We start from the raw sequence: 25,253 nt of genomic DNA on the forward strand, positions 1-25,253 counted from the left end.
GTGTGTGTGTGTGTGTGTGTGTGTGTGTGTGTGTGTGTGTGTGTGTGTGTGTGTGCGTGTGTGATGCAACACAGCGCGACTCACAGGTTTTTAATTAGCGCTAAGTGCGTGCATTTGTGCTAGTTGTGGGGAGCACAGTGCTACGTTCAGGAGCACGTAAAAAAAAGTGTCACCTCAGCAGAACTGTCATTTAAGGACAAGTCAAACCCAAATTAGCAACTGGTAAGACAACGGGCGACTTGTTAAAATCTAACGATGGAAAACCAGACGCTTGCTGAGCTCAGCCAGTAAGAAGTGCTTCTGGTTAGGCTTTTTTATTCAATACATTTTTGGCACCTTCCTGTTTTTTTTCTGGGAACTCCCAGTGAGGTACACAGGAAACACAACTCAAGCATGTCTGACATTACAGCTTAGGTGAACCACTAATTATTCTCATATCGCCAAAATGCAGCCTTGCATCTTTTCGCATGACAATCTGCAGCTGTGGTGCATATAAGTCAAATTATAAGTTTGTGGTAGCTACGGTGATTAAAATGGAATTAATACCAGTTGAGTTTCGTTTTCGAAAATCTAGACTGTACCTTAGATTTACATATAGTTTATGGTCAATACATTATTCTAAATAAAACAAAAATGATTAGCATTAGCACTACCCCTACAGATCTTCAATTATCCATTTAAATGTTCTGATCCGATTTCTCAGTGTTATCTGTGGCAGACATATCTTCTTACATACCACAGCTGGTTTGAGGAATGCTGAGCCCCACATTAGTACATCAGCTCGCCTGTGAGCGCTGCCTCTGCCTTGGTGTGCCATCTAGAGGCCTGTGCACGGCCCGGGGAAGCGGATCACTCATTTAAGCATAACCGTCACAAGAGGATGAGATGCTTTTAAAATGCACTGCACCCAGGGTCAAAGGCTTCTGCTAATACACCAAACTCCACCAGTCCTTCGTTTACTGTATGAGCATAATGACGAATGAAGCGAGAGTTGGGCTGAGAGACAGAGCAGCATTAGCAACATGCTATCCCCTTCTGCCTGTAGAACACAGCACAGCAACTAAAGACTCTTTTATTTGACAATACTTATGTGCTTTCCAATAATACTTTTGTATAGATGCAACTATCTGTGAATAATATAATACATAACTCAATTATGTTTACAGCTAGGGTTTCCAGAATATGATGCTCTTCCCTGTTGAATCATATTTACAGGCAGACGTACCACTAGCCGGGTTTCATTTGACTTTTCTCCATTTCTTGTAACACAAGATGTGAGCAGACGTGGGGGGTGGGGGGTGAAGTCAAGATTTATGTTTTTGATTTAAACACCGCTCATGATCAGGGTTTCCTTTAATTATAGTGCTGCTCCTCACAGTGTATGCCCCCTGCAGGGTCTACAAGCCTACTGTAGTTAGTCTTCTCTGCAAACGGGGGGGCTGAATTTATGCTTGACCTCGCCTGCCAGTCATGATGAGTTACCATGTTTGAAGACTGCATATGGCAATTAAAACTCACCTTTGAATCTGCTTTTCCTCAACACTTGAACAGTCGCCATTGAGATGATTAACTGTAATTGGGGATGATCTCATCTTCACCTACGCTGAATCTCTGTGATTTATTGCCCCTCTTGCCTTTTGGCCTTGTACATCTGCCACCTGCAGTGTCCTTACATCTCCTACGCTAATCCTCGAGACCTGGCTCTTGGCTGTGAGACATCCATTGTGAGCCTTTGTCAAAATCCTGGCCAGTGTGATCAACAGGATCCTCATTCCCCCTTTGGCTTTTAAAGGTGGGATGTGCCCTTTTTTTAAAGGTTAAAGAGCTCACAGCCCTGCATCACTATTGTTATACTGTACAGTGCACCACTGATGCCCTGCAGATAGAAGGATTGAGAAACAATGATTGAGATCAATGAGTTGATGGGGGGTGAGGTGCCTCAGTCCTCAGATGATTAAAATTTTGAGTCTTTGAGGTTGGTGTCTGTCTTTACTGACGATGTCCATCACAAGGCCAAGAGAAAATACATGGGCAGATTAGGACTCACCGACTGATGTGAGGTGACTACACTAAACACCATACCTTTACCTTGGGCGTAGGACAGGAGACCACAGCAGGTACTGTAGCAGAGAACTCAAAGCTAAGCTAATGTGTCGTCCAAAGACCAACTCTGGGACACTCAGGGCCAATTTCAAGACCACATTGCAAGTTGACAATATATTTGATGATACTTTGTATATGCTGTCGATTTTACTATGTGGCAATAACATCCCTGAAATTGTCTTGAAAACAGTCCTAAAAGCTGTACGTGATCATTCAATTTAAAATGATTTCATTCTGACATCTTTAATTTAATGATATGGTAATTTGATTAGAAAAAACTGTGTCCTTTTCTGTGCTTCCAGCCAAACACTGTAGCCATCCCAAGCTGAGATAATGACAGCAGAACAAGCCGTTCTAATGTAATGAATAATGATTTGTGCTCTGAGTCTGACATGAGCCAGGGTACGCTGAGCAGAAAATGACAAATTGTAGGGAGAGGCCTAGACAGTATTAGAAACAGCCAGTCAGCTACATGGCTGATTCCTCCACCGCCCACCACAGTGTCGGAGGGCTTAGAACCTAAGAAGGCCCATCCAAACAACACATTCAAACTTTGACGTGACTTTTCCACTTGGTCCCGATGCCCACTGCTAGAAAATGTGCCGCATTACGGTGTGTCATACTCGGAGCCGAGGCGTGATATCATCTCTAGGCTTTACATCCAGGGAGTCACATCAGCGACGTTTATGGATATTAGCCTGGAAGAAGATACCATTCACTGTCAAGATTTTCAAGGACTCTATGATTGCCTCCATTCATGCAGGAAGCTGTTTCGGATGAAAAACCCGAGCTAAAGGGGAGGCACATTATGAATCAGCTTTTTAACATAAAATAATATATGAAGAAAAAACTGCCAACCAGCCTGTGAATGAGCCGACTGCCTTCCAAAACAGATCAACTCCTCATCTGCACTGACAACTAGAGCGATGACGAGCTTTCATGAAACATCTTGTGCACATGGAGGTGACGCAACCGTCAGTGCGTTACACTAATGTTCCTGATGGGTTCGTAAGTAAGGTAAGGGAGCCCGCTGGATGTGAATCAGATATGCCTAATTATTCCCACTGTCTGTGTGAGCGACCTTAATGTGCAGGTTAAGAGGGGTCTGTCTTCCTCTGTCCTCGTCTAGACGGCACTGACACAGAGACGTGTCTTTGGGAACCTAGTGAGGGCTGCATCCAAGTGTCTGCACCTCCACACTCCGTCTCTGTCTGCCATCTGTATGAGTGCACGCGGCTGAATGTGTGTGACTCATGCTCAGCACGCTGGGCTGTATCTGCGTGGAGCTGTCTGTTTATCTTTCCCCTCTCTCAGACGCCCGCCTGAAGCCATGTTTCGGCTTGGAAATGGACGCAGATGCAGCTTTAGCTCCTGTAGATGGATTCCATCCCCTGCCTGTAGTAGATGATATTAGCGATAACCTACTGCAAGTCCCGTCTACCCAACTCACAATGTTTCTCTGTGTCTAGACTTTTGTCCTGATTTCAGTGACATCTATTCTTAATAGACTAAATTGCAAATATCTGGTACTGAGCTTGACTTTGACTTCATCAAACATCTGTAGCTCCCCCTCTTTAACAAGGTCAAACTCAATCAAAACACCTCACACTGTCTGGACTAAGCTTTGCATCAGCCAAGCAAGGCTTTAGTGTGTTCCCACCCGTGAACGCTAGCGAAGCAGGCCTGACTGTTTCAAATCATCACACACTCTTGGAAAATGTGAAGAGGGAAAATGAAGCTGAAGCGGTCGCCTTCCAGTCCAGACAACCACCAAAATGCCCTCCAGCCAACGTCCAATCAAACCGCTCTGGTACAGTGGGGCTGCTCGGTGGCCATTGTTAGAATACTTGTTTCAATGCCAGCCTCACATTCCAAAGTCAAGCAGGGTATAGCTAAAACATGAGAGCACGGGATGCATTTGTTGGGCAGTCGCTTAAAAGGTAGAGCGGGGCTTTTCTTGTACAATACACAAGGTTTTAGTTTCATTCTGCGTAGCTCCATATTTTCCAGATGACATGAATCCAGCGAAGGGCGCAGGGAGTACAAATCCAATAGTTTTAAAATAAGTCAGAGTAAGTGTGAGAAAGTGATACGTCTCAAACACTATGCCCTTGTATTGACTGAGCCCGGAGAACAAGATCTCAGCGTTTTAGGAGGCTGCTATTGTTTCATAAACCTGCGGGTTTGCATCAGCAGTCTTGATTCCCACATTTTGGAGAACGGCGAGGGTTTGTTTTTCGGTCTTTGCATATTACTATCCTGGTTTTAGACGGTTAGTATTTCTCTGCTTTTACCTTGAAGCTGTCATAAAAGAAATAATTCTACGAGGTCCAATTTAAAAAAAAAAAAAATCTGCCAATTACATCAAAAACTTTGGGGTGGCCAGTCAGATTCCCCCCTCTGGCCACGCCCCTGCTGCTCCACACTTACGGGGTCACATACATGAAGACGCTACAGTGCTGCATATAGACGCACTCTGCAGTGCGAAGCAGCTCCACCTCAACACAATAAAAAATGAATTAAACAGTCGCGTCTTAGAGCTAATGAAGACTGACACGCGTGAAGGAAACGAAAAGGCGGCGACTTTTAATCTGCAGTACATTGTCCATTGTGACATGATTTATGGTGGTGACTGGCACATAGCAGAGTGAGTCACCCACACCATCTGCCCCTTCCTACTTCACCTCTGCCAGCATGCCTGCGTCTAGCTGTCTGTACCCTCTCTCTGCTCGCCGGTGCCCACGCTTCATCAGCACTGCTCCCGAGGGTGATGGATGACCTGCTCATGCTTCACCGTGACTACAGCCAGCTTCATCCAGACCACCTCATTTCTCCAGTATTATTAAATTCCTATCACCCTTCCTCTGAGTCACCCCGGTCCCTTGTCACGTCCATGACCACTTCTCGAGGCCCTGTGGCAAAGTGGTCAGCACCACTTATGGCAGCTGATACATTGCCATACGTCATCCTCTTCCATCCTGTGTCTTAGCTACTTCTTCTGTTCTCTATCCAAAACTTCAATTTGCAATTAGCTACATCGTGGAGGGCTCCCTACCACTTATTGGAGCACTTTCAGGTCAAGTCCCCAATGACGCCGACTAGAGAGAAGATTCATTCTGATGGATTAGTCAGAGTATTGTTTTGTATGTAAATGATGAGACTGATTTTAGTTGTAGTCAGCTCCCAAAGGTTATATAAGTTCTTCTACCTGTGTAGACCTCTGCTTCTGACGGGTCGTCCACTCGCTTATGCTGAATGATGTAGTCCGAAACCTTGCAGCCAATGAGAGGCTCCACATCCATCCACTCCAGGGCCACCATTGTGCTTGAGGGCTCCAGGTAGGGGGCTAGGCGCAAGCTAATGAAGCAGCACAGACAGGACAAGGTTTCAGGTACAGACGCGCCATAAACATGAACAGTGAGATTAAAAGCAAAAGCCCTTCTCTGCAAATTCAAATTGAATCAATGCCTGATGCATGAGTGAAAGTCCGTGTAAAGAACGACTACTTTGAACAAACAGCATTCCGATGCCACCTGTTCTCCAGTAGCGCTTCCTGCACAGTTTTTCCTCTTTAATCCCTCAAAAGAGATAAAAGAAGAGTATTTCCATTTTGCCTGCCCTCCAGCTGTGTCTGTGACAATGGTGTGTGAAAGGTGGGTTATCCCTCTCTCATAAAAGCATGCCACTCTGTTTGATCCTGGTGGACAATAATAATGAGCTCTGCAGAATCGGACTGATCTTACACTCTGGTGCTGGCCTGGGTTAGAGATTTGGCCGCTGACTTTGCTCTCGCTGTCTCATGCCAGCAGGCATGAGCCAAGCGAGAGTCGGACCAAAACCCTGGTTGTGGGACCACAGCCGCCATTTCCAACTCCACAACCACAATCCACAAACAAAGCTGCCATAAAAGCATTTCCAAATACTTGTGCAGTAATTGCGCAGAATAATCTACGTCTCAAATATCCATGCGTATGTCACAAAGACCAGGACACTTGGTGGAGTTTTGCTAAAGATTTAAGAACAATCTCACCACAAGGTCAATTTAGATGCTGTTGTTCAAACGTGTGTTTATTCTTCAGTTACTCTTGTGCAATAACACTGGTGGCCACTAGATGCTGATTCTATAAAACAACCTGGCTCCAACTGATTCTCATGAATAGACAATCAATGTCTCTACAGAAATAGTAAGTGAGCAGCTGAGTTGTAGCTCCATTAATAACATTTAAAGCTATAAAGAGACTATATACTTAATTTTGTTAACATTATACATTAAACGTTTACTTTACTTTTGTTTTAGGTCTTTCAACTTCCTGTTATTCTTTCAAAGTTCTAAGGGCAACAATAGCTGAGGTGGATGACTCACAAAAGCCTCGGGAGTATTGTTAGGACACCTCGGAAAAGAGCATGTTCTTTTCAGAGTGGTGTAAGAGCTGACTGACAGCTATTAGAACTTTGGGGACTCTACTTGTTTCTACAACTTCCTCAAGTGCCTCAGGAGTCGGAGGACGCGGGCGTATGTCTACGCGTGCACGTGCACGCGCACGTGCGGGTGCACCGGTGCATGCATCCATGAAATCTCTCTTGTGCATGAATTCCTAGGTGTCATGGTGTCACCTCACACTTACATTGGCTGCCTGAGGGGGCTGCAGTTGGGCAGGCCGTCTTTGCTGAAGGCACTCAGGTCACAGCGACACCAGTTATCAATGACATCGCCCTTTCCAGCACACCAGTATGAGCTCATTGTGGCGCTCTTGAAGGCCTGTAAAGGGTAAGAGGTGAGAAAAATGCAATTATCCCTTTGAACATGCACTCGCTGTCCATCTACGCTCATCCCGCCCCCATATACCATCTCATCCACTCTTCACCAGTGTTCCCCGTATTCCATCACAGAGACATCCCTCCTTGTTCTTCTGTCCAAATCAGCCATTTACTATTTATATTCTCCCTGTCTCTGTGAAAAGTGGCTATTAGATGGTAAAGTAAATGGCTGCTGGACGAAATAAATACTCAAATAGCAAAAAATAAACACAGACACATCAACACAGTGACCTTTCCATACCCAATTACCAGAAACCAGGAACACCTCGGTGACACGCTTGCGCTGTGATATCATAGATGCACTGTGACTTTTATGACGGAGGTGTGAATGCTGGGACACTCATGCATTTGTTTGTGCGTGGAGCTCTCCGTTCCGCTGCCGGGTGGGGCGAGGGGCGGGGCGGTGGGATGTTAGCAGATGACATCATGCCCTGACATCTCGTGCTGCTTCATTAACGGGCGAAAGAAAAATCAAAGGCAGAAGCTTGGTCATTCTCTAAAAGGCAGCAAAACGCCAATATAAACGTCAGAGCAATAAAGAATAATGTCAGGGCTTTCCCTAAAGCCACGGGCATGATAGGCAGTGAGTTCAAGGGAGTTCACAAGCACTCTGGCTCCCTGTCTCACACTATGGATCAATGGACCGCTCACGTATTTATGTGCTCTAACCGGTTGGCAGTGCTGCCTCATGCAGACAACTTTGGGGATCTGCTTGATCATGTCCACAAAAATAGGACACTGGAACCATGCAGAAACATTATCACCGGGAATCAGGCATCCAAAAAAAAAAACAAAAGCTGAGAGAGGCCACTCCTTCTTTCCAGTACACTATGACCAGTACACATGGGCACGTGCAAGGATGCACACACAAATGCACACTCCAATTAATCATTGATTTCCACACTTGATTGTTTGATTTGATTAGCGAGCGGCCAGGGAAGACTTCTGCGGCTGGTTGATTAGTGGAAGTGACATTTGAGATTGCTTTGGGCATATTCCCGACCAGAAATGCCGACAGCTCGTCCAAAAAGAAGTCAGGGTCTGAACTGAGAAGCTGACGTGAGCGTTTTTTCTTCATCCACTGCCACCGAAGCACTTTAAGGATGGAGGCGAACGCAGATAAGGAAACAAATGTGTGAAGAAGGAGGCTCCTGACGCTCAGAGCTCCAACCAACATACTGTGGGGCAGGATCACGATACTTCACCAGTCAAGGCTTTTGGGTTATTTAGGCTCCAACATAAGCTATTACTAACGAGCCCGCTGAATGAGCAGTTATTACAGGCAGTAGGCAGCACTGTAATCCTTAGCCATATAAAACCTACTGGAAAACCAAAAAAGGGGAAAAAAGTTATTACATTTCTCCCCGCTGGCCTGAAACCAAGCGGCTGCCAGAAAACAACAGCGGTTCTCGCCACCTCGTGCAAAGGGAAAGCAGGCCACAGACGCGAGCGACTGGACTCATCCACGCACATGAAACAAACAGGTCTATAAAAAGAACCGCCGTGCATTTACTGTGCCACCCCGCGATTCGGAGGAAAAAAACAAAACAAAACATATGGGTCCGCATGCTTGACTGCACGGCTGCACATGTGAAAAATAGACAAAGCGATTACCGCCGTGTTTATGTTTGAAGAGTAATGCAATTCGGTCTCCACTGGGTAAACAGGGAATCTAATTGCGGTTTACAGAATGCGACGAGGGGGCTGGATGGGGATGGGGGGGGGGGGGGGCAAATAGAGATGCTTAGCACCGCGCTGGATGCGTGTGGTGGGAGGACGGCTGGTGTTAAAAAGGAAAAGGCCTCGGCGGGATGAGGAGCGTCTGGAGCAAGCGTTCTGCGTTCACGGCAGATCCTGGATAAGAGGAGGACACCCTACACTTTATTGATTAGCCATAGATCTTGCATTTCCCAGAACGCTATGGATCCATGCGCCTTCTGTGTTGGGGAAACGGGGCCAAGGAACAAACGCTTTCTGTTATGCTTCATATTAGCGACGCAAGTGTTGCGACAGAGAAGGTCAGGACTGAGCATCGACTGTGAGACGTGGAGCCGTGACAACTTAACTTAACACAACATGACATACGCTTCTACCAGTTTGCGCCACTCGATACTGAAGAAAGTGAGCTGAAACGCAATCATCCCCAGCTTTGAATAGAGGATCACTGAGCACCAGCGACAGCTATAGCAATAAAACCAAAGCCTTGACGTCATGTGGACGGCGCAGAAATACTGGCACCAAGGTCCTATTTGCATGTTTCACTTTGATAGGAGCTTGTCGTGACTTACAAGAAGAGAAGCCAGGCCACGGTGACCTCTTCAATGAATTAATCTGTTTGTCTAGTCTAAACTGACCATATTACTGTCCATCTTCAGAGGCTAATACACAAAAACACTGGCCAGCTGGCCCACAGTATTGATTTATAAGATGATCACCAGTGGTGGTAAAGAGTCTAAGTCAGCACACAGAGCACACCATCAGTGGTGACCTGTGTGTGTGTGTGTGTGTGTGTGTGTGTGTGTGTGTGTGTGTGTGTGTGTGCGCAAATGCATTTATGTGGCCTTTCCAATAATTCAGAGCTAATGGCGTTAACAAATGAACCAATAGGCTGCTTCTAGGAACCTTATCGGAAGGTGTACTTCCAGGAAACTGGACAGTGGGGGCAGATGGAGTATTGGGTCACCCAAAGGTTGATAGAGAACTGCTATGTCACTGGAAAACCCTCAAACAACATCAACAAAGTCATCTCAGCTCACTCAGAGGACGTAAGATGATCTGACCCCGTGCTTCCAGTTACATTCATTCGCTAATTTGCTAGTTTCTTATCATGTTTTATGTGCTAGAAAAACATGGAAAATAGAAGATGAGTAAAACACAATAAATCCAAGTTGAACCTCTATTTAGATAAGGTTCTACGGCACCTGTACAGTTTAAATGGATCTGATGATGAACCTTGAGCTCTCCTTGGTACTGAAATATTGCTCAACAACTTTTAAGAATAGCTTTTTGAATTTGTGTGCATTAGAAAACAAGCTCTCAAAACATGCCATCACCTGTGATAGTTTTCTGGCCAGCTGTAACTGCCCGGCTGCTTCTCAGCCTTGTCTGCCCCACTAAAACAGCTCTAGACACATCCCTGGGAGAAGATGCAGTAGTGCATTATGGCGGGCGCATGACAGCAGATACTCTGCGAGATATAGAGCATTCTGACTCATTAGACTCACAACCAATTTGTTCAAAAGGTTTGCTATAACTCAGTCACTGCAACACAGGACATACGGCCAATGGCAAACTCCACGGGTGTAAGCGTATTTATTTATCCACTAAGGTATTTTTTCTGGCAATAAAAAATGGGAGAACAGTATGTCTGTGTTTGTGTGTGTGTGTGTGTGTGTGTGTGTGTGTGTGTGTGTGTGTGTGTGTGTGTGTGTGTGTGTGTGTGTGTGTGTGTGTGTGTGTGTGTCTGTGCCTTTAAGCGAGACTACCATGGTTGATTCTGAGCCAATTCTATGACTGGTTCCAGGCAAATTCAATTAATGACCAGGTTAAAAACAAGTTGTCCTGGGAAGTGCAAAATGTTGTATACAATTATATATATGTATAGATATATTTAACTAAAGCTGAATGTATACCTACACATCTGCATCTATACAGTATATCTATTTTGTATCTGTATCATATCAAAGCAAATTGAATGTCATAGGAACTTTCTACCGAGTTACATAATAATATGATCTTTTTTTAATTTGCACTCACAAATCTTTTAACATGCTTTCAGGAATTACTCAGGTAACTGTCCGGGATTCGCTGATAGGATCAGTATTATTTTCCCCAAATCCTTAACTTGTCATTGGTCAAATCAATACTTGGCACAGGAACAAAGAAACACTGAAGAATCCCTTCTCGTCTTTAACAAAGCGAAGAAGAAGAAGGTAAGAGACAAACTGTGCCAGACGATTAATTCTGTTCGTTCAATCCTGGCTGTGGTCTTTTCGAAGGAAGGGGTCATTTCAGATTGGAACAAAATTCCCCTCTGGCTGTATAATAAGGAGACTGATGTGAAGGGGACATGACATGTGCTGTCAAACACCCAGCAGCCGGGGAGATGCCACTGAAAGATGCAGGTAGCTGAGAAACAAGGAGCCCGTGGACAGTCACACACTGACACATGCATACAAATAGGTATACAGCTTTACTGTAGGCATGAGTCCACTTAATGATATGCCGGTCAACTAAGCCTGTTTTGATTGCTTCAGTGGCTTTAAGGTATAAAAAAAGCAGCCCCATAGCAGAGAGAGCTTTTTCAACATGGCAGCTGTCTTTTCCGATAGACGCAGCCAAGTAGAAAGATAGTCTCATGCAAAAGTGTGTGCGAGCAACACAAACGGAGAGCGAGGGAGAGGCAGGGTTGCGTGTGGAGAGGCAGGTTGTTGTGTCGCCCGTCTGTAATGCAATATACGTATGCGCCTTTCAGACGAGCGGCAGCGGCGGCGACCAAAAGAAGAACAGACGATGGAGGAAAAAGAAGAAGAAAAAAAAAAAAAAAAAAGCGAAGCGGAGTGATGGACTCCTCTCCCTCCCAAGAGGTTGATGACATCAATAAGAAGCTAATAATCCTGCCTCAAGCTACCTCAGAAGGGCTTGCCAGAGCGATCCGCTGCAGTCTGCCCTTTCTCCTCCTCCACATACAGCTCATTCTCCTCATCCCCAGAAGACCGCGGGTTAGGTAGGGGGAGAGGGAAGGATGTAAAGTGAGGTGTTTAGCTATCGATGAGGCCCACTAGGGATCGTCTGCTATTGATTGTGCCTTCCTTTCTTTGGGGCTGTGGTGCTTATGATTGCTATGGATGGCACGTACAAAGGGCTTTGTTGTATGTACACTCACACACACGCACACACACACATAAATACATATATGTGTACACATATATATATATATATATATATATATATATATATATATATATATATATATATATATATATATATATATATATATATATATATATATATATACACACACACACACAAGTACATGCGTGTGTTACTGTTGTTGTTTACTGCACTCATTTCAGGAGGTAATTAGATGCCTGATTGGGGAGAGCATGCACTAGTCTGCTCCCTATGGCGTGCTCATGCGTGTGCTGGCTGTGAGTCACCTGCAAACGGTGACTTACACATGCAAAAGGCAGAAGACGTGCCCCGGATGTTTGGTAGCAAGGCAACGTTGAGATGGAGTCTAAACAGGGCAAAACGCGGTAAACTAAATGTCAAGTGACGCCAGAGCCCCTCGCTAAAATTACCTTAAGGGAAAGAAATTTGATATAATTAACTTCCACCACACAAAGACTTTTCATGCGAATGAATCATAACCGCAACGTGCGGTCATTAAGCTGATATTACATTCAGCTGCGTGTGCTTGTTTGGACACAGACACATACGTATAGCTCTCACATGCACACATCGACTTCCCCACAAGAGGAGAAAACCATGATGTCATCTTTTTATGTGCTCTGTATTACAGTGCTCTTTTCCAGTGGCTAAAGGTGACCAACTAATGCCATCTAGAGGCGGAGTCCTGCAACTGCAGCCTCCGTTCAAACAATGGGCATGAGCGTTATAGAAGAGTAACGTCACCACAAGGTACAAGAGATGAGCATAATTCAAAAACTGAATAAAAAACATATAACCTCTGGCATAAAGTAGAGTTTTAATCTACTTAATTAATACATGCATTTGGTGTTTGATTGTTGAAATTGTCATAGACTGTAGATTTTAGGGTGTGTTTTCATTTAGTGTGTTGGTTAATGTATATAATCTCTGGGCTTCTTCATGTTTATCTCGATGTGGTCACCTTCTCCTCCACTGCTCACCTCTTTGGTGACGTTGTCTTGGACCAGACTGTACAGAGGCACCACGCGGCTCACGTCCAGAAGCACAGGGATGGGAGAGGGCTGCTCTCCACTCCGGCTGCTTCCGCCGTGGGCCCTCCCCGACACGCCCCCCATCATGGTTTGGTGATGGCACAGGTGGCAGCCAGCTGGACAGTTGCCCTTCTCCTCGCACCGGATCTCCACGCCGTTGACTATGTCGTCTGACAACAGCTGGCTCTTCTGAAGCGCTGACAGGTAGCTGATGAAGGGAACCGACTTCAGCTCATGCCGCCCACCAACCCCTTGGTCTGTAGCCTCTATAGGAGAAGGGGGGGTGCACAATCTTAGAATTAATGTTAGGCATGTTAGCTAAATATGTACAGTACATGCCACAATTGCATATTACTAACTTTGTGTATTTCTCCCTCTCTCACCTTTCTACAGGTGCTGTCATAATGCTTTCTGTGACTGCATTTTGATTCAAATTCATTTTACAAAAGAAAACTGCAATTTGCTCTTTAATAAAATTGAACGGCAGGTGGGGAACGAGCAGACAGAGCAGAAGGAGGGAGAAGTGACTGAAGCACAGGAACAAAAGCAGCAACAGAAGACACGACCCGCGTGTTTGGTTTATTCGAAAGACTCGTCAGGACACATGTCACGATGGAGCAGCTCTGATCTGATGTAAAAGTCTAGAAGACAAATGAGAGTCTTCTAAAGTTTATAAAGGTTGTGAAAATGATGATGTATCATATATACTGGTAGAAATGTTAACAACAACACAAGGCAACACAATACACATATATCAGTAAGTGGATTATTTAACTCATCGTCTGGCAATGAAGACACAATGTGCAAGTGTTTAAGTTATAACCCCACACCCCAACTGAATGTTGTGTGAATGTCAATAGTGTGGTACTTATGTAAACTAATTTTCACACAAGCCCTTAAGCTATAAAAAGAAAATCCAAATTAAACAAATAAGTCCAGAAATGTACAATTATCTAATCCAAAATGTTTATGTGTGGTAAAAATATGCCAACCTCTAGGATTATAAATCAGTTTGAAAGGGAAATTAGAGTCAGTTGTTTCAGTCAATCACAAGCACATGTGAGTCTGGGAGGCCCTGTCTTATTTACAGAAGAGAAGTCTGGCTCTTCACTATCAAAGTTGATCTTGGCAACACGGGTTTATGAGAGCGTGTCACGGCTCGAACACCCATCAAGCGTGTTCTCCAAGCGATGTGGACAGGCCAAACGGCCACTAGCAGAATGAGGCTGGATGGAGTCAAACCAGTGGATAAGATTACCACTATGCTGTAGAGACAACTTAGTAAACTGACAGTAACAACCAGTGAATCTACAGCCAAACTAACTATGTCTGCAACTGCTGCTGGGGCCCTGATGTGTATTTCTACATCTATTTACTGCATGGATGTGTGCGACTTACATCCTGTATGTCTGTCAGACACTGGCAAGCAGTTGAAGAAGGGGGTGGTAACTGCAACAGTATGTAAACAGGCTGAAGGGGAGGCCCAAGAGCCCAATTACACAGACTTCTTGATGCAACACAGACACAGAAAGGAGCTGTTGTCAAGCAGTTCTTAAATAAAGCCCCTGTAGCTGAGGACGGCTGAGATCAGGCTAATTCTTTACCGCTGGCTCTAATTCATTTCACCACACTTTATATTTGAAGTTGCATTTCATGAACAATTTGGCACAGTGGTGTGTTTCTGGAGAAGACGGTCAAAATAAAGGGAGATGACATTAGTGGTTCACATAAAACACAGAAACATTGTCTTCACTCTGAACCTAGATTTATGACCGATACACTGGTGCAAACTGCTGCAACAAACAATTTCCTTTGGGGAATGTTTGAGCACTTTGTGTTTTTCCTCTGTGTGTTTGTGGATGAAAAATTACATTGGACCACGTGCAATTTTGTGCAGTTAAGGATGGCCCATTGTTGGGCCACTTTGTAAGCTATGACAGCTCCTTAGTGCACAAAATAAATGAGATGCTTGTGCAACACTTGCCTGTCATCAAACTCAGTCAAAAGACAAATGGAGCGAAGTCTCAGCCACTGGTGTGGGCTTGGTTAATTAAAATGTTTTTGTAGAGAGGCTGCAGTATAATTACTCATCGGGGACACATTCCCCCTAGCCAGGGTCATGTTGAGAAGACAACAACAGCCAAGGTGTCTGATATTGTTCTTAGTCTCTTCATAGTGATGTTGTTTGTTAGAAATATATATTTTTTATAACAATTTTATTTTTCTTTGCTTTAAAAAAACATCTGTAAGTAATAGAAGTATCAGAATCAAGCTTACAGTTATTTATACTATTCATAAATAATATCATACAAATGTCAAATGTCTGAGAAATATTCTTTAAAATATTATTGTACATTAAAGAAAACCATTTGTATGTCTGACCACACAAAACCATAGTTCCATAGTTATGTTGCATAACATCTTACAGAAGGACAATCCTGACATCTGGTGGCGCCGCTCTCGAATTACTGAACGTGAATTATGTTCACTCCTAAAACAGATGTTATGAAATATTAATCTGTGAGAAGCTCCTTTATGTCTTTTTTGAATTACGGGTTTTTTTCTATTATTTTGGTAATGGTAATTTCCCCATTGCGGAACAGTAAATGTTTTTATTCTATTCTATTAAAAATAATCTCGTAAAATCCAGTTAGTAACAAAAACTCTTTTATGAGACTAAACGATGATGCTGACAAGTCAAATGAAAGACAGTGAAACAGTTTTTACTTTAATACCAGTTCGGTTCTATGAGATGAATCGGGACCACAGCGTTTAATCGGGACTTCGGCGCGTCCGTCCACGAGCCCACAGGGCAGCCAATAGAAACCGACGTCGAGCTCAGACCAGTGCGTCTTACGTCACACTACGGCAGAACGTACAGTACGTCGTCCACGCCGCAGTCTCCCCACTAGCAACTGCAGTAGCAGAAACACAGTACGCCCATTGCGACCTGAGCACCCCAGCTAGTACCGCCGAACAGCAGGTAACGTTTCAAAGCAGAGATATATACGATAGCGACATTCGTGCGTTATTTTATGCACGTGCGTCAAACTGAGAAAAGTAACACGGTCGCTTTGCGTCCGGAGCAGTTTTCACATTAGCTGTGCTGCAGAAAGGGCCATGTTGCACTTAGCTAATTATCTACTCTATGCAATAGTTTGTTATTTGACTGGTTGTTTTATTTTAGTTTTGCTATTAAGCGGGGACTAGAATGTCAACATGTTGGTGGCAACTCCACACGAGCTATTTAGCGTTAGCTGACATGCTGACACAGTGTGGTTAGCATTAACGCTACATGAAAAGTGTCTAGCAGCTAATCGTACCCTCAGTACGTACTTAATAGTAATAGAAACGCCAGGTAAAATCTCGACGAAATGCCTTTAGCTTACTCGCTGTTGTTTTTTTTGCCTTATTGTCGATGTTTATTTTGTTAGGAATGTTTTAAGTTGTGTCTGCTTCTTGTGTTAGCTTATTCAGACATACTTTTAACATAGGTCAGGTTTTCAGAAAGCAGAGAATTAGCTGATTTCGCCAGTCAATTGAGGCTGTGGCATGTTTGCATGTGACTTGTCACTAGAGTTTTTGTTTACTGTGCCACGAGCCTTCGGGAAGTTGGAATAACCTGTGTATGTGCTTCATCCCTCCTTTGATATGAAGGGATATGACATGTAATTTATATGAATTCCAAACAAACCTAACTTTACTTTTTTACCCCTTTCAAAGGAAAGGACCATAATGGCTCTAGCATCTTCCCCACTGGATCCTGATTTAATGAGGGAGGTCCTTGAATGTCCTATCTGCTTGGAAACCTACAACCAGGAACAGATGAGACCCAAACTCCTGCAATGTGGTCACACAGTGTGCCGGCAATGTCTGGAGAAGCTGTTGGCCAATACCATTAATGGCGTGCGGTGCCCCTTCTGTAGCAAGGTCTCCCGTATGAGTAGCATCTCTCAGCTGGCCGATAATCTCACTGTGCTCAAGATCCTAGACTGCACTATGTCTTGCAGCGCTGCTGCATCTGCCCTGATGTGCAAGTCCTGCTGCAGCCGTCTACCACGACAGTATTGTCATGACTGTGCCACTGTTCTCTGTGAGCTTTGCAAAGGCGATGACCATCTGCATCAAGGTCATTCAGTCCAGCTGATTAGAATGGCTGCTGAACGGAGGCGTAAAGAACTGGGTGGCAAACTGGCTGCTCTGCGAGATATTATGGGTGAAATTCAGAAGAAAAAGACGGTCATTGAAAACATTTCCAAGTCTTTGAAGTTTAAGTATCGCACAGTGCAGCAGGATTATACTACAGCTGAGCTACGTCTGCAAGAGGAACTCATCAGGTCTCGAAGAACATTTACAGCTTCTTTGGCAGAGGTGGAAAAGCTCAATGGACAGGTCCTAGAGGAGCAGACATACCTGCTTAACATTGCAGAGGTTAAAGTGGTGTCCCGCTGTGATTACTTGACAATGCGGGTGAGGCAGACTGATATCGCGTTGTTAAAGGATGATTGTGAAGGCAGTGATGATGAAGAGCTGGATCTGAGGACCAGCTTGCCCACCACATTTCAACTCCAAGAGCCAGAATTAATCAAAACGGAGAACTCTAAACCTGTGGAAGTTGGAGAATTGACCACAAACACCTTTACTGTAAATACAGACGATGAGGAGAGTGGGTTGGATTTAGCACTTGAGAGTAACATAGAGGATGTAGTTGGGGCTTTAGGGGCAACAGGTGGCCTAATGGGGGCTCCAGTGGATTTTTATCGAGATATTGACATGGTTGCTCCTGTAGACCAGACAGTTTGTGGTTCTCCAGGTAGCTTTAAATCAAAGTCCATGGATGCAGGTGGGGGATCACCTGGAGGAGCGGGGGCAAGTGTGGGGCCACTTGTATGCCAGTTCGTGAAGAAGATGGGCTGCAAGGGATCGCTCCCTGGTATGTTCAATTTACCTGTCAGCATCTGTGTAACACAACAAGGGGAGGTGTTGGTGGCGGACCGTGGCAACTACCGCATCCAAATCTTTAACCGCAAAGGTTTCCAGCGTGAAATTCGACGCAATGCCAGTAGCATTGACAACTTTGTCTTGAGCTTCCTTGGGGCTGACTTGCCTAACCTCATCCCATTATCCATCGCTGTCACACCTCAAGGCCTGATTGGGGTCACTGACAATTATGATAACTCTGTTAAAGTCTACACTATGGATGGACATTGTGTAGCTTGCCACAAGAACCAACTAATTAAACCATGGGGAATTGCTGCCATGCCATCAGGTCAGTTTGTAGTGTCTGATGTGGAAGGTGGAAAGTTATGGTGTCTAGCGGTGGATCGCAATGTAGGTGTGGTCAGCTACAGCCGATTGTGCTCTGCCGTGCGACCGAAATTTGTGACATGTGATTCAGCTGGAACTGTGTATTTCACCCAGGGTCTGGCCCTGAACTTTGAGAAACGCCAAAATGAGCCCCACCTGGAGGGTGGCTTCTCCATTGGTTCAGTAGGTACTGACGGTCAGCTAGGCAAACAGCTCAGTCATTTCTTCTCAGAGGCCGAGGACTTCCGCTGTATCACTGGCATGTGTGTGGATGCCAATGGGGATTTGCTGGTAACAGACAGTGGCAGGAAAGAAATCCTCCAGTTTCCCAAAGAGGGCGGATTCAAAATTCTCATCCAGGAAGGGTTGACATGCCCCGTGGGAGTGGCCACCACCCAGAAAGGACAGCTGCTAGTCCTGGACTGTTGGGACCACTGTGTGAAAGTCTACACATACATACAGAGGAGGCACTCCTCCACTTCTTAAGGAGTCTATCTGCACATGGTCATGGGAGGTGTAGTAGGTTTGTGTTGCTGGTTGGTGTGTATGGAAAGTTGGAAATGTTAATGATGTTATTTAAGTTCTCACTTTAGCTTTCTTTATTTCATAAATGAAAACTTATGTTACTTTGACTTCATTTAAAGTCTGGATTTTCATTTAATACCTCAAATAAAAACAGCTTCAGCTGCCTCCTACCTGGATATTTAAACTGATCACAACACTAATATACATCCAGAAGCATATTCTCACCAAACACTACTGGCACAAGGTATCACTTTAAATATAAACAAGAGGAGCCACTGATGTCAAGCTAATGCATTCACAAAGCACAGGTGGTTTTCCCTTGTATTGATGGTTGCCATATCTACCATTCAGTCTGACTGTGTTGCATGGCTTGTACTGTTTTGGCTGTGCTTTGGTTCAAATAATGTGAGGAAGAGCTAGAAGTGGAGAGGTATTTATATAGGAGATGAAGCATACCAAGGCGTTTGGCCTGTAAAGCACTTTACTATGGACACATCACTGTCTCCTAGGTTTTTGTAGCACAGATGATCATTGCCGTTACTGAATGCACCTGGCAGCTTTAAAATTTAAAGTACTGTGCAATTAGCGAATGGAATGAATATATCCAAGTATAATCAATTATTGAATTGCAGTCAGTAATATTCAGGGGACATTATAACATGCGGAATATTAGGTTACTTGCATGTGAGAGTTAAACTACAATGACCAATGTGGGTCATGAAGGATAGATGGGCAATATAGTGCAACGGTAATACGTTGTCTGATACTGGTGATCTGTGGGCTCAAGTTTTTTTAACATCCTCCAATATTTTCTGTTGGGCTTAGTAAAAAGACAATAAATGTATTTGTTAAATCTTCTTTAATGTAATGAGTGAATGCAATAAGAATTTCAAATACTGCTTTGCTTTTTTTTCCAATACTGCCTTGTGAACATATGTAAATTAGCCACAACTCAAGCAGAATTGGAGCAGTGTCTCAATTTCAGTATCAGTTTGAAATAATGTGTTTAATCCATGGCCTCCATCAGCGCCAACAGTGCTGAGATCATCAATACCAGTCCAGAATAACCACACATGCACAAAAGTGTGAGCAAGCAGCCTACAGTACTTCAACAATTTAAGGTTTACAGGCTTTGTTCAGCCATATTTTTATGGCAAAAGTATTGACTTTTAGGTTTTAAACTCCAGTATCACCCACCAAACTGGGATGGGTCACTCTAGGATATTGGTTCCATGTCTACTTTAGGCCTAGAGGTCCTGTATGGATGGTTTTAGTCAACACTAAACTAAATGTGTGTTATTTTATTGGTAATTAGCTAAAGGATTTGAGTCCATATACATGAAGCATGTAATGCATATAAGTATTTCAGGTAATAAAACAATAAGACACCTTTAATCCAAACATTCAGTGGCCTAAATGTGGGAAATCAAGTTAATCATTGAAACCCACCTAATAATAGTAATAATAAAAATGTAACACAGTTTATGCTAAAGACATCGTAGTCATTATGATTGTTCTGAGGCAATAACGTGGTTCCAGTCTGTTTGCTCCCACTAGCATGTTGCATACTGACTGAGATTCAGCCTTAAAGATGAATAATTACACAAAGACGACCTTATCTTTGCACCTGCATCCCAATGAAACAGCATCATGCAGACATACAGTACATATCTGACGTGTAAACTTTACAATACATGGTATGTGTTTTACTGGGTCTCCAAAGAGATATGGAGAAAAAAACAGTACTGAGTTTAAATATCAGGTGAAGTGCGTCACAGTCACCCTTGTAGTGTTTTTGTTTACATCGTGTTTGTGTTATGCATATCCAGAATCCAGGTATCTGTGTCATATCTCAACACTAGATCAAGTTTCTAGACCTAAGCTGCATGTCAACCTTACATCCTTCTTTAAGTGCTTTCAATTTGTGTCAGTAGACGTAGCCATTACTAAGGAATAATCCGACTTTTACTGTCTGAAAAAATGCATAAAGTCAAGTGTCCTTGTGTCAGTGCGCTGAACGTCCGACTGTGTCACATTATTTGAATATATTCTATGTCACTGGGCAGAAATCACCTGCGCACTTCACATTTTTTTATTTGTATTGTTGAATTATAATATTGCAATATGACTATAAACCAAACGCCCACATCCTTCAATTGTTCTGTTCTTTGAAGTGTACTTCATCTCTGTGTAGACAAATTCATGTGCATATTGGTAATTATCTGAGTGCAATAAACATTTATGAAATAACTAAAAGCTCTGAAGGATTTTTTTTAACTGTTCATGTGGACCTTTGTCAAATGTGTAGTCATTTTACTAGTTCCTAAAAGCTGGAAACTCACTGGCCTTTTTCATTTCAAGTCACAGGTGGAAAAAAGTCAATTTAAAAAGTTATCATCTGGTTAAGTATTGTTATTGTCAGCGTCATGTACTTTGCTAGCGTACAACTACAATCCACATTAAGCTGCTTTAGTTTCTGACTTTTTCTTTACATTTTTTAGATTTTTACCCCAAATGTATTTTTCCTATAAATTCAGGCCATAGTATTCAATATGAAACTCGGGTATCAGAGTCTTTTTTTTAATGAATGGGCAGAATTTAAAAAGGCCTATTGAGAAACTATTGGGATGATGCTAAGTCACAGTTTAAATCAGTTTCTGCCTCCTATTCAGCAGACGACGATTAATAGAGAATGAAGCTTTTAGGCTAGTTTGAACCTAGTGAATTCCCTGTTTCCTGGTACTGTATAGTGTATCCCTACAAAACAATCTTTGAATTCCTCTTCAGAACTCAGTGACATTCTCCGACAGCGCGCTCACCTTTCTGGTACTGGAGCCAGAGCTGCTGCTGGGCCTTCTTGCTGGGGAAGTAGATGCTGCAGCTGAGCTCGGAGCCGTACAGGGCCTCGGACACGTAGTGGCTGCCGTACTGCTGGAGGAACGCCATCAGCTCCTCGCGCGTGCTTTCCGCCGACAGCGTCTTCAGCACCTTGGAAAAACCTGCCGTGTGGAAAAGGACGAGGGCAGAGCGGTGAGTTTGTTCTGGCGCCCGGAAATAATGGACGTGAACGTCAAGCTGAAGACGGACAGATAATAGTCGTTTGGATGGAGTGTTGTGTCCGGCAATAACACGCATCAGCTGCTTAACAGTTAACATCATTTGAAAATGTCAGTAATCACGTATAAAGACACTGACCTGTAGACAGGGTGATGGAGCTGAGCTTGACTTTATACAAATTGCTGCGGACTCTCCACTGCTGCACCATGGGGTAGCCCACCGCCTCGCTGAACTGAGCATCCCCTTAGAAAGACAAGAACAAAGGGAATGAGGGGCCGTCTACAGATAAAACAATTTGAAGCAAAAACGTATAAAGAGCAGCACTAATTCAAAATAAACGAATAGTAAATGTGTTTCATCACTTTGATTCCAACAGTTTATTGTAGGTGCATGTTATCTATTATTGCCCTAACGTCTTTTATTATCGCAGCCCGTATGCCAGCTGCTCTCAGATCAATGGCTGATATATGGTGCAGCTTGAACTCCAATTGGATTGCTGACATTAGGAGTGGGAGCAGTCCTGCCTTTCTCTGCAATTCAATTACCAAAGTTTCACACCAGTTTAGGACTAAAGGCACAAAAGTGAAGAGCACGGGGGGAAAAAAATAAACTGCTTACAGGAACCTTGATCCTGTGCCTCCAGAAAGCGTTTTACACCTGGGACATTCGTGCATGGTGGGGAAAAAAGGGGCAATTTAGCTTCTGCTGTGTGTGTGCGAGTGTGTGAGTGTGCGTGAGTCCAATTCTGGTGAAAGCCGAACCCCGGTAAAACAAATCTCAGGAGTCAATGTGGACAAAATGCCAATTTAGCTAATGGAAGGATTAAGGAGCAGAGGTGGAGGCGCAGGTTTGAAGCCAAATGGTTAAGTGACACTGTCTCCCACAGGATGGGGCGGAACAGCCTCGAAAAGGATAAAAGGATGAAGTGGAACGTTACGTGCACGAGTTTGCAAGGTCCCACAAGGTGCAGATGCTGAAGGCTGCACACGGCCACACCCTCACCTGTGAGCAGCTGCAGGTTGGGCAGGGGCTCGGACAGGACCCCGCGACACTGCTCCTCCACCGGCAGGGGGATGACCATGAGGCCGTCGGCCAGCTGGGGAAAATCCTTAATGAAGTTGTTGTCCCTGAGGGAGAGAGAGAGGGGGGGATAGAGAGAGAGAGGGAGAGCGAGAGGGAGAGAGAGAGAGGAGAGAGAGAGCAAGAGAGAGAGGGAGAGAGAGAGAGAGAAAGAGAGAAAGAGGGAGAGCGAGAGAGAGACAGAGAGAGAGACAGAGAGAGAGAGAGAGAAAGAGAGAGAGGGGGAGAGAGAGAGAGGGAACAACGGCTAAATGGTTCAGCAGCATCTACTTTATTTATACACTAGGCTGCGTTTAACAGTCAGGGGAGCAGGAAAATTCCACAGATACTGCTCAACAACAGCTCCGCGATAAACATCTACAATCCCGGCATGTTCCCGGTCCCAATCCAGCTGCTTGTCTCCTGAATCATTCAGACACAGGGATTTGGGCGTTTCACCTCGTCTCCGCGACGACGATTATCGGCCCGTTGTCGCCCGACGCCGACGTGTTTGCAGTCACCCGCCTGTGGCTCCGGAGCCAAAGAGCTCAGCAACAGTAACGCGGCTGCGGGGTCACAACGTCTGCATTGAAATGGAAAACAGTGGCGCTCCCCCCAGTTCGAGGGCAGAACAGAGAGCTGCGGGCAAAGATAAAAACGGACCCCGCGGTATCTCTCCTTTCTCTGCTGGAGTCGATAAGTACAAGGCATGATAATGAGCAAGAAAGTCTAAACGGCCGGAGGAACGAGAGGACGCGTGACGGCGACAGGCAACGGGCTTTAAGCGTCTCCCTTTATTTCACTCCCCCATCTGTGAGGCCCCCTCTCATCGTCTCCCAGCGGCTGCACGCACAGCAGCAGTCCTGCATCTGCGGTCCACTTCCTGTCAGGGCCACGCGTCGTCCCGCCGCGGAAAACCGCGGCACCTATTTCACATAATCCACTTTTGTGGAGCCGGGGCTCAGAACGGAGGCCTCGCGCCGCGGAGGCTAAAAGGAGGGAGCCCCGCTCTCCTCCGTATCAATGTTTCACCCCCCCCCTCTCTCTCTCCCCCCTCCTCGCTTCCTCTCGCCACAAAGCCTGTTAGACGCAATCACAGACTTAGTGTTACGATGAAGGGGTGGAGGGATCGACTCAAGGGCAGAGGATGAGACGCAGAGGAGGGAGAGACTCTGGGACCATTACTGTGGCTTACGCTTAAAGGAAATATATTGATTATAAATGAAATCAGCCAGCGCCACGCTGCGGGGCTCGCGGAACCTCTGGAGGTGTGTGGACCACGACGACGTGAGGATCCTTGGCTCACGAGTTCCTTCAAGTCGCACACTCGCCTCAGACAGTAACTGAAAACGAACTGAATCTCATAACAGGAAGTGTGACGGCCGGTCCTTGAGAGGTCAAAACATCGTTCAGTGGTCTTAGCTTCTTGTGCCTCCAACCCTGAGAATAAAAACTCCAAGGGAGGTGCAGGTAGTTGCAGCATTGTTTTTTTTGAGAGGTTAAATGGTTAAAAAGAAAAAAAAAAGGAGGAAAGTGTCAATCTTGCGATTTGTGTTTACATGTTTTGGGGAGACTGCTCCTTGGAGTGCGTTCGTGTGGCGGCTTCAAGCATCTATTCTGCTGACAGCTCATTAGGACGAGGAGCATTTATAAGTAAAACTACAGCCCAAACGCACCAATTCAGCCGCTTGTCTCTTGAGAAAAATCATCTCTGTCCTACATAAATGGTAACAACGTGATTTAGCTGCTGGCTGGACGCGGCCCACTCGTCTCGCTGACAAACCGGCGCCGCCGACCCGTTTTGACGAGCTGACGCTCACGCAGCCGGGACTCTGATGAGATGTGTTATTACATTAGAATTTAAGCTTTACTAGAAACACCTGTCTAATTCAGCAAGTCGGCCATTAATCGTTATTATTATTTCAGTCTGACTCCAGCAGCCGCTGTAACATCATTAATAAACATTAGAATTATTGCCCTTCTGACACATTCAACATAAAAAAATGAAAGTGAAGGTGGAATTAATGAAAGAGTAGCTGTATTGAATTGAATTGGACATGTGTACCTAATAAAGTGGGTTTTTCCTCATAAAGTGGGCAAAACATACTGGTTTTACTGGTCTTTCATTTCTAATCCATGTTATTCACCAACTGATCTATTCTTGGATACATCTCTTTCCACAAATCCTCTACTCCTCAACCCACATCCCACTCTTAACAACCTCCCATACATACATATATGTGTATATATATATGTATATCTATGTGTGTGTGTGTTTGTGTGCACTCGCAGGGGCAACGCCAACAAACTTGTGTATATGTTCATGTTTCATTCAGTACCCATGTGTCTTCATTAGGGCCGGTGGACACTGGGCTTCCTCCTAGTCAAAAAGGCTCCTATCCTACTTGACTCTACAAGTGGCGAACGCTTACCATTTGAATAAGAAGTGGAATCCCAAGC

At 44.5% G+C, this 25,253-nt stretch overlaps 2 protein-coding genes across 14 annotated transcripts in view; one reads left to right on the forward strand and one right to left on the reverse strand.

Annotated features, from left to right (window-relative positions):
- LOC114867131 (myosin light chain 4-like) overlaps positions 1-25,253 on the reverse strand; it is a 231,467-nt gene that overhangs the window by 21,823 nt on the left and 184,391 nt on the right. For all 13 annotated transcript variants that reach the window (XM_055513698.1, XM_055513697.1, XM_055513691.1 and 10 more), the window contains 6 exons: positions 22,737-22,861; positions 21,873-21,977; positions 21,497-21,676; positions 12,795-13,111; positions 6,729-6,862; positions 5,312-5,460 (listed from right to left, as the gene is read on the reverse strand). In XM_055513698.1, coding sequence (XP_055369673.1) covers positions 5,312-5,460; positions 6,729-6,862; positions 12,795-13,111; positions 21,497-21,676; positions 21,873-21,977; positions 22,737-22,861 — 1,010 coding nt within the window. The remainder of the gene's footprint in view (positions 1-5,311; positions 5,461-6,728; positions 6,863-12,794; positions 13,112-21,496; positions 21,677-21,872; positions 21,978-22,736; positions 22,862-25,253) is intronic.
- On the forward strand, positions 15,718-18,896 carry trim32 (tripartite motif containing 32). Its single transcript, XM_029169529.3, has 2 exons — positions 15,718-15,828; positions 16,569-18,896. Exon 2 carries the CDS (start codon positions 16,581-16,583, stop codon positions 18,636-18,638), a length of 2,058 nt encoding a protein of 685 aa, XP_029025362.1. The 5' UTR covers positions 15,718-15,828; positions 16,569-16,580; the 3' UTR covers positions 18,639-18,896.

Source organism: Betta splendens, chromosome 12 (genome assembly GCF_900634795.4).
Source record: "Betta splendens chromosome 12, fBetSpl5.4, whole genome shotgun sequence".
NCBI classification, from domain to species: Eukaryota; Metazoa; Chordata; class Actinopteri; order Anabantiformes; family Osphronemidae; genus Betta; species Betta splendens.

Excerpts from the sequence above, each read along its gene's own strand:
- trim32 (XM_029169529.3), top strand. The coding sequence starts at position 16,581 with ATGGCTCTAGCATCTTCCCCACTGGATCCTGATTTAATGAGGGAGGTC.